General features: G+C 48.6%; 1 protein-coding gene across 5 annotated transcripts in view; it reads left to right on the plus strand.

The window, feature by feature from the left end:
* The window catches only part of ANKS1A (ankyrin repeat and sterile alpha motif domain containing 1A), a 118,664-nt gene that overhangs the window by 32,500 nt on the left and 76,393 nt on the right, over positions 1 to 9,771 (plus strand). For all 5 annotated transcript variants that reach the window (XM_019546740.1, XM_019546742.1, XM_019546738.1 and 2 more), the window contains one exon: positions 1,534 to 2,111. In XM_019546740.1, coding sequence (XP_019402285.1) covers positions 1,534 to 2,111 — 578 coding nt within the window. The remainder of the gene's footprint in view (positions 1 to 1,533; positions 2,112 to 9,771) is intronic.

Consider the following 9,771-nt stretch of genomic DNA (forward strand, 5'->3'; position numbering starts at 1 on the left):
TCCCTGTGTGGACTGCCCTGCCAGTTGACCTCAGTTCTGACCTTTGCTGCTCTTCTGTTCTCAAGCAGACTGCCAATTGTGTAAGCTGTTTTTTTCCATTTTTATGATGCAAACAAATGTCTGCAAAGAGCTATATTAAGCCCATCCAGCTAACATTACTTGTGACCCGAATATTGAAAAGTGGCTTCCGCCAGGTAATTTCCTAGCTGAATGCATCTCCCGGCTTTAAGACACATTGCACAAATGTACAGTGCTGGAAAATGACCAGGTGAAACCTGTTGCGGGAAAGGAGGCCTCTGCAAAATTGAATCGACTTGCTTTGGTGGCTGATGGAGACTGGTTTCTTAAGTCTGAGGACTCCCCAGGGCATTTGACCTATTTATTGACTGGAGACTAGCTTTGATATCTGAGAGCTGCAGCTTCAGCCAAGTGGACCCTGAAAACAGTGCTACCCTTTCTCCTTTAAATGTTGCCGATATCTCAGAGTCGAAAAAAGTCACGATGGCACTTCCCACTGCTGTTCCCTGGTATTTTATGGAGTTGAAGTCTTCAGTTTTAGGAAGAGCACGTTTCCCCAGCACTCGATTTCAGACTCTTACAATTTGTGCATATGCCAGCAGTTATTGACAGGAGTATTCATCTCTGGCAGTCATTCAGAAAGTTGTTTCTATGCCGGCTTCTTCAGGTCCTTCCTTTTGACAACTGGAAGGAATTTACATGTAATATGAATACAGCTCTGCTTGCATGTGCCGGTCGGCAGTTGGGATCAGTCAATTATTCATGATTTATCCAGGGCCCTGGTATCTGATATTAAGGATGTTAGTACAGTAGTAGCAGAGTAATAGTGTCATATTTCTGGGGCAGTCGGTTCTGCAAGCAGCTCGCTACATTAATAGATCAGACCATTTTGCATTTAGTGGTTGGCTAATGGGAGGGAGGTTTTTTTCAGTTCAGCAAGATTTTATCAGTTAAAACCTTCGGGTTGGTTTTTTTTTCCCCCCCTGCTGAGGAAGGGAGAGAGGCACAGCCCCGAAGCCACTGAGGAGCAAAGCTGCCTTTTTTTGGGAAGGGATTTTGGAGCTCGCAGGTTGATTGCAGTCCAGAAGTTTTCCCACCCCGTGGCTCGTGCCAAGAGTAGGGAGCTCTGCTCTAAATAACACTTTGGCCTTTATGGAAATGTATCAAATGTTCCAGGAGTGTTTGCGTCTCCCTCTGCCTCTCCTGCCTCGCTCTTTCTGAAGGATATAGTTAGCACTTCTCTTAGCCTTATATAGCAAGGCCTGATCGTGCTAACAGGAATAAAACAACAAGGAGAGCTGCCAGATTGCATAAATCAGGCCAGTGTTTGGAATTTCATAAATGCTGTGACTTTGGGTACAAGTTGAGCGCTCGGAACAATACTGAACTGTTCTCTCTTTATCTCCCCATCCCTTTTCCCCCCCCCTTCTGCCCTCCCCCTTTGCGGGGAGAGCCGGAGTTTTGCTTTTCCTTCCTTGTTTTTAATCTTTATTTTTCTGTCTCCGTCCCCTGAAGACCACAGGAGGAGCAGCGGCAGCCGGAGCCAAGACTCTACAAACAGCCAAGACATCCAGGTCCCGGAGCAGTTTTCAGGGCTACTCCATGGTTCGTCCCCGGTATGTGAGATAAACGAGGACCCTTTCAAGCTAGTTTCTTCTGTGGGTAAAGGAGGCACGGAAGGCCCAGGTCATTCACCTGCTATGCAGCTGGAGGATGCGGATTTACCTGCCTCTGGACCAGTACGGACCAGCTCTCCTGACCAAAACCAGAAAGTGGTCTACGCAACTGTCCGGCACACGCACAGCCACCAGGCGGATCCTGAAACTGTAGTCGCATCCCACATGCTGCCGCCCCCTGGGGGCACCGAGGAAGAGGGGGACAGAGGTGGCGCTGTGGGCCGAGCCCTCCCGGGAGGCAAGCCCAAAGCAGAGCTCAAACTCAGCCGGAGCTTGTCCAAATCAGACTCTGACCTTCTGACCTGCTCTCCAACAGAGGACGATGCCATGGGGAGCCGGAGTGAATCGCTCTCCAACTGTAGCACGGGGAAGAAAAGGCTGGAGAAGTCTCCGTCCTTTGCTTCGGAGTGGGATGAGGTAAGGCTGACCCTCACTCAGACGACGCTCGTCAGGAACAAATCTGTGCTATGTGAGCTGCCTCTGACGAAGTCTGTTCGGGAGGTGGGGGGCCGGGAAGGGGCGTGCGTTTTGGGGAGGGGAGCTAGTAAATTGGGGGGCACTAAGTATTCTCATGGTCTTCATGAGTTTACCCCGCTGTGTGCATCTCTGCTGGAGAAACGGTGAATTACAGTCGATCTCAAAGTAGTTAAATGCCAGGAGAGAGGCGTAATTGGAGCAGGGTCGAGGCAGAAGCTGCGAGGAATGAGGTGTTCTCTTAAACATTTGGCACCGCTCACATCCAAGGCTTGCTTTCTCCTTGGCTTAGCTGTTTCCCTGTTTTTTTGGAAAGGGCTGTGTTTGTAAAAAGGGGGAGGCTCAGGATCCTCAAGGATCAGTGCCGTCATGTTGCCTTCCCCTCCCCAGCCCTGTCCCTGCGGACTGTCCCAGCGTGAAGTGGAGGGAGGGTTTTGTTTCTAGGCCACAGTTGCCTTCTGCTTTCGCAGAAGGGCAGGTGGGTAAGAAAGGCATCGTGCGTTCGTGGAGTAGAGACGAGACGGTTTGGAAGGCTGCTTTGTGCCTTGAATTGATGCAGCTTCTCCTTACAAGCGGCTGGGTCAGAGGCTTGTTAAAAGTTACTTAACTGTAGTGTCCAAAGAGAGGACAGTCAGTTAAATATTTCATGCTCAGAAAGTTGGCTGTAGTGAGCCACTCGGCTGAGATTAAGTGTCCCTCTGAAATCCAGCACTACAACATTACTGGCGCATTCTTTGGAGGCGACTGTACACTAGCACAGCCGCAGAGCTACGTAAGATAAGCGCAGATGAACCGCTCTTTGTGCACTGAAAGGAAATCCAAACCTTGCAGGGAATCCGATCCCTGAAGGCTGCATGCGTGCCAGGCCTGTGAACTGATGGCAAAAGGGAATCCCGTATCCTGCTGGACATTAGTGGGTGAAGGGTTAGCGACCCTACCTCGTGCTTGACTGTATTTTTGGCCGCCTGTGTTGATGGGGGTTTAGCTGGCTTTGTAGCATGTAAATACACTTTATCAGGCATGTGGTTTGCAGCTGGGGTGTGTTTACCCCAAGGAACAGCACTATACTCAGAAAATATTGGAGCAAAAATCCTCCGTGAGGATTGAGGAAATATCTTCCACGTAAATAATTTTATTTTTACTTTTACCTCTCACCTGGTCCGCTCTCAAGATTTGTTCCCATCCTCCGTGTACGAGTTTTTTTTTTGTTTGTTTGTTTTTTTCCTTCCCTTGGCTCGGTTCTGCTGTTAGTGAATTGGGGTGTCAGTGATTTCAGGGGAAGGTGGTTGGGATGGAGATCGCTTTTCTTGTGCTGTGTTCACATCTCATTTTAAATTCCATCCCCTGCCTGATTGGCTGCTTGCAGCCCTGAACTGTAATGGCAAAGTCCCCTTCTGGGTTTACAGTGCTGCAGTGGCTGCACCTGTAGCAGGGATGTAATTTCTATTTAGAGCTGCTCTGCTTTGTGCAGTCAGGCGAATGTGTGATCTGTGCATCACTGGTTACGTTAACACTGGGTGGGACTGAGATGAAGCGCTCATAGCGAAAACTACAGTGTCACTGCATGTTCCCTGCTTGTTAGTTTGGGTGAGGAGGAAACCTGTGAGGACGAGGGCAAAGGGGAGTGAGGCTGAAAGATTTGTACCCTCCTCTGAAGCCGTGTTGCTCTAATCTGAAGTTTACTTTAGGAGCAAAGTATTGGAGAACTATCTTTATTTTATTTTTTTGAAGGGGTGGGGGCAGGTATTAATGCCAAGGAGCAAGGATTCAATTCTCTTAATCCTATTGCAACACCTGCAGGACCTCACAGATCATCTGTTCCCTGTCACTTTTGACTCCTAATCTATAGCGTGCTGGTATTTTATCCTTTCGTCGTTTCTGGTCATTTTAATTCCCAGGCGGGCATCATGGCTTCTTTTTGTCCTAGCTCATTTTTCTTCCTGTGCCCCTGCCAGACCTGCTGCCACTGTGGGCACTTCCAGGGATAGGCGAAAGCATGCTTGGCCCGCTGTATGCAGTGGATCAGTGCGGACTAGATGGCCTGATAAACCCTTTGTTTCTTTTCCGGTTCCACTCCTAGCTTGCCCACTCAAGGAGATGCTCTGCCTGGCAGTGTGACCTGGGTTATGTGTTTAGCTGAACTTCTCCCCTGCTGGGTGACCTCAGGGGAGTTGCTTCCCCTTCGCTTCATAGTCCCCAGTCTGTAAAGTGGGGGCCACGGTGGAATTAAAGTGCTTTAATTTTTCCTAGTGAACAGCACTGTGCAAGGGCAAGGTATCGTCCTCCAACCAGTACTTCATTGAACGGGAAGCAGGTGTGGGATTTGGGCTTGAGAAGGGTCCCATCTTGGTTTCTGTGGCAGGAAACCTACATGCTTCATCCCTAACCGGTACACTCTTTAACATGCCTTGCAGTATGCATTCAGGGATGGCACAGGGCAGAGCTATGTGATAAGACGAAGGGTAGGAGTGAAACTGTTCTGGGCAGTGTGCTCACTGGCCTGCCTTACGCTTCAGATCAAAATTGCCAACGGGGGTTTTAAGTGCAAAGTCTGAACTTAATGGGTTTATTTAGGGCTTCCAGCTGGTGAGAAAGGGCTGACCTTTCACTTTCAGCAGCCTTAAACAGCAGAGCACAACTGCCGTGGCTTTAATGTTGCAGTGATTTAAAGGACGGCCAAGATGCTGGCCACACGGACGACAGCAGCAGTTGCGTGATGTAAGAGAAACCCGCGTCTGATTCTTTGCTCAGAGGTTGGCTTAGTCCCTGCGTGGATTAATGCAGTTGCTACTGAACTAGGCTGTTGCTTGCGGCCTCTGAACACTCTGGGTAATGTCAAATCTGACGGAGCCTGCCCCCATTAACATGATTTGCTTCCGTTTTACCGTTGGTTTTTATGGCGAGAGAGCAGTGGCAAGGGATCCTCTCCCATCTACGCCTGGCAGATTGTGTGGTGTTTTGTGTCGTGCCAGTGGTATTTGTGTGTGCTGGTAGTAGAAGGGGGGCAAATCCCTGCTTGCAAGGGGCTGTGCACTGCAAGTACAATTGAAACCAAATGGCAGAAGGCTAATGTCTTGATCAATAGCAGTTGTCTGCCTGTGAACCTAAGGATCCTTGGGAGTGACCCCAAGGTATTCATGGGACAGCATAACAAAGGATTGCTGGTGGCAGAGAAGAACTAAGCTTGTGATGCTCTTGGGCCATCAGTTAAAGATGCCAAATAAGTCCCATAAATTGAAGAAAAAGCGGTTTTATCCTCCAGCTTGCTGAAGGGATGGACTCCGCAACCTTGCCCCTGTGTGTGAACTGTTTCCCCCAGCAGGCAGTGCCGCTTCTACCTCCAAAAAACCAATCAACATAGGCAGAAAGAGGGCGGGGGGGGGAATGATTGACTGGGCTAAGATCTCGCTGGTTCCTGTTTGCAGCAGAGAACAGCTCCCCTACTGCAGAGGCCAGGCCCAAACCGCACACGACAATATTGCTTTGTGCTCAGTGCTGCAAAGGAGTCTGTTCGCTATCTGCTTCCCTTCTGTCTCCGGACCCACAGGCTGTTTCATATGAGTACAAAAACGCACATTCTCCCCTCCTCGGCTGTCATTGCTGGATATAAATGCCTTACGAGCCAGGCATGGAAATTATCAAAGCAAACAGCAATGCGTCACCAAGGGAGAGAGCACCGACTCCTGCTCGGTCCTTTGCTTCAGTGGGAACGAAGCTGGGGACGGGTGGGCAGAGGACCTGCGTGAGGTAGAGCCTCTAGTCAGCATGCATATTTGAATCCTTCAAAACTTGGCTGAGGGTTAATGTGATAAATTTGTTTTTTGTAATTGGCTCATAAATATTTAGCAGCCGTGAGATGAGCGCGCAGTAGCAGCAGCATGCTATGAATTTTGCATAGGAGAATAAACTGTTTGTGTTTCTGAATGGGGAACTGGGTGCCTTCTGTGCGAGGCGGGGAGGCCGGGGCTGCCAACCCAGTTTCGGGGCCATGTTTGCTCTTGCCATTTCTCTTCCCTCCCTTCTTAGGCTGCAGAACAGCTCCTTAACTCTCTCTGCACATCTGCTTTTAAGGTCCCCCTTTATGCTCAGGCAGATCCTCCAAAATGATAATGGTTGCATGTTCATCCAGTGCCTTTTGTCTGAAGAGATCTCAAACTCTTTGAATAGGAGATGAGAGAAGCAGGAGTTTTTGTGGGGGATATCTTTTATTGGATCAGCTGCATGGTTAGGATATGTTCAGACAAGCTTTTGATATCACTGGGTCTCTGCAGGCACAGGAGGGCTAAATAGCAGATGGAATAAAGGCTTGTGTAGAACTCTGTAAATAGATCAGCTTAAACAGGACATACTTACTTACTTTTGCTGCCAAGCTAAGAGAGAGTAACTTGGAGAGACCTGCTTTGACCCAAACCTGCTACCAAAAAGACCTGGTGATAGCCATCCCACATAAGAAGAAAAAGTGGATTTGGCTATTACAAGAGCCACCTCCCAGGCAGCATCCCAGCAACACCAGAGAGAATCGAGACGGCAGCACTCAGAATGCCACCGACGTCGCTAACTTATCACAGGTCTCCCTTTCCCACTCTGAACTTCTTCCTGAGCAATATTTGGAGGTGCTGCAGGCATGGAGGGGTCTCCTACGAGTCACCTGCATGCCCCAACTGACATGGCCGTAATGGCAGAACTAGACCAGCCTTCAGGAAACAATTGACACGTAAACTTTCCCTCCCATCTCCATCATGGCCGGTTTACTGAGGTTTTCAATGTGTAAATTGAAGCAGGGAGTCTTTGTGGGAGGAAGTATGGTCTAATAGATGAGATCTGAGGCTTGGTGTCGCAATCTCTGGTCTACATCCAGCTCTGCCACTGACTTTTTTGTATGGCCTTGGGCAATCCGTTTCCTTTGCGTTTCTCAGCGAGGAAGGAGAGCGCTCCTTCCCAAAACGCTGTCATGACATTTGTGGGTTAAAAGCTGCCTGGTTGTTGTTTCTTTGCTAAGGACACTGGTGACAACTGTCTCTAGTTAAGTGGCTCCTACCCTGAGGACGTGGTGATTTCCTTTGCCAAAAGAATGAGCTTTTCATTCTGGGAAGAAGACGCCTTTCAAGCAGCCCTTATGGCAATGGGCTATAGCAGCTTCCTTAGGAAGCAAACAGGGGAATGATTTGTGGGGCACAGAGGCGAGATCAATAACATCTTGAACCATTTGAGTCAACTCTGGCTTAAGCTGCCTGAAAGTACCTCTGTAGTGAATTGTTGGGCACACTGTGCTTAAATATGCTGCTCGCTGATGATGTTTCAGCAAATCCGGGTTGAACCTTGTTTTCTTTGCTTGATTAGGACCCAAGCTGTGCCCAGGCTCTCTCGCTCAAGCATGTAGTATCATAAAAGGGTTGGGAACAGAAGCTTCCTGTACTTGAACCAAATACAGGACCTCCCTTGAGGATTGCGCCTGTTTTCAGCCTCCAGTGGTGTTTATGTCCCAGCTTTCTTCTTCGTATCCTGGAAAAGGATGTGGGAGGAATTTTAAAAGGGGCCCCCTTAACTTGAGGATACCCCCTCTTTTGAGTCAGGCGTGACATTGCAGTAATGCAAACCTCTCCTTCCCATGACTTATTCGAAGCAGTAGTCATCCACTGCATGCTGCACTACTGGCAGCGTTATGTGACTGCTCATCCTTTACATTTTTCCCCAAGAGCAGCGCTGGGCTGGTGCCTGGGGAAGCAGGCTAGGCACAAGGAAAGCAACTTAATTGTTCCAGTAGAGCGAGGAAAACTTTAAAGCTTCTTTCGACTTCACTAAGAAGCCCTTCCTAGGTTATCAGTGTCAAAGCACTGTACAAAGATGTTTGAGTAATTATTCTCTTCCCAATCTACACTATGGGGGAAACTGAGATAGGTGAAGTGACTTGCCCGAGGTCCCAGAGAATTAGACTCGAATGCAGATGGCTTGCTTAGCAATCCTGTGTCCTCTTCTAGAGACCGATGTGTCTGCAGCTATCTCAGATGCTTCCCCCAGGTTGTGGTGCAGCTTCCTCTCTCCCCCACCCCATCTTGTCCGCTGGCTTGTGCTGAGATGGACCAAGACTAAGTGGGACTTGATGGCACGAATTCAGCCCTGGCTGCCCCAGCTCTACTGGGAAAAGCTTCTGGACAGTGAGATCTGTTAGTCTGGGGAATAGCCTCCCAGGGGAAGTGAAGGAAGGTGGACCTGAGCAGACAGCATGAAACATGTTGTAGAGAATCCTCCTGCATTGACAAGGGAGAGTGGCTTTTGGTAACAGGCCCTTTCCATCTCTCCAGCTTTTGCTTGGATGGCCTTACAAAATGTCCCCTGCCTGTAAGGTGAAATGTCACGTGGAGTGTAAGCTAGGAGAAATGGGATGAAATGAAAAATCCCATGTGGACTATCAAAATGACAGTCCTGATGGCGAGAGCCATTAGTTTGTGGGATAGTGTCTGAGCACCAGAGGAAGTATCCTCATTGGTTGGGGCACTTGCAACATGGACCAAGCAAAGCGCCAGAAAATGAAGGCAGCCCCACATTGCTAGTAAGGTTCAGGGCCTGTGCCTTCCGTAACAGAGCTCCTCCATGCTTCCTCGTATTGAAATGAGTTTGCATCTCCTGTCTTCCCTTTAACATCCGTCCCTTGTACTTGTAACCAGTGCAGCCTGGGATAGACAGACTCGGATTTCTTGACGTTTGGGGAACAGCCAGTATCCAGCTGTGCTGACATACTCAGTGTGGAGGCAGCCTGGATTCTTCCACAGCGATTAACCTGCGTATTCTCAGGCATGTGCCTAAAATAAAACACAGCTTCCGCCGCAGTCCCAGGGTGCAAAAATTAATCATTCGCAACACAGGACAATGGATCGACCTGTCTGAACAAGTGAAAAACTGCTCATGTTCTGTGCTTTAAATTGTGTCAAGCTTCAGGCCGTTTTTAAAAGGTCAGTAGCACTTAACATTTGGAGTTTTGTAAATTTAATTCTTGGTATGCCTGATTTCTAAAGTACATCCCGTTTTGTAAGGAACAGCCAGGATGTCTATTCCTGGTTTAGGCAGCACAATTCCTCGGTGGAATTGGCTTCCCATGTGAACCACATCTTTAGTCTGGAAGGTTTGACACTTTCTATACAGGGCTGGAGAGGAAGCTCCTTGGTCAAACGTCTTGTTGCCTTTTGAGCGTGTTTCTTTAAACCTTTCATTATCACAGTGTTAAAAACAAAAGGTGAAAATGTTTAAGTGCATAGCCATGCATAGGCATAAGCACCTTTATCATTACCAGTAAGACAAATTACCATTACAACCAGAGATTAAAACCCCTTCCCCTCTCTCCACATGCGCTGTGAATGGTCACTCTGTTAGGACAAGCCAACTACCATCCACCCATCCAAGTGCCCTTTGGTGGGTCGTGCTGGACCAAACTGGACCGCATGTTCTCGGAGCTGCTAATTGTCAGAGATGCACGGTAGTAAATGTGACTGATCAGGAAATCCCAGTGTGGTTGAACTAGTTTTGGTACCTTATTCCTTAGCATGAAGCGTGTCAGCTCTTGACACGGCTGTGGTACCACAATAATGCACTACAGTGTTTGTGAACT

Source organism: Crocodylus porosus, unplaced genomic scaffold (assembly GCF_001723895.1).
Source record: "Crocodylus porosus isolate Cpor-Errol unplaced genomic scaffold, CroPor_comp1, whole genome shotgun sequence".
Lineage (NCBI taxonomy): Eukaryota > Metazoa > Chordata > Crocodylia > Crocodylidae > Crocodylus > Crocodylus porosus.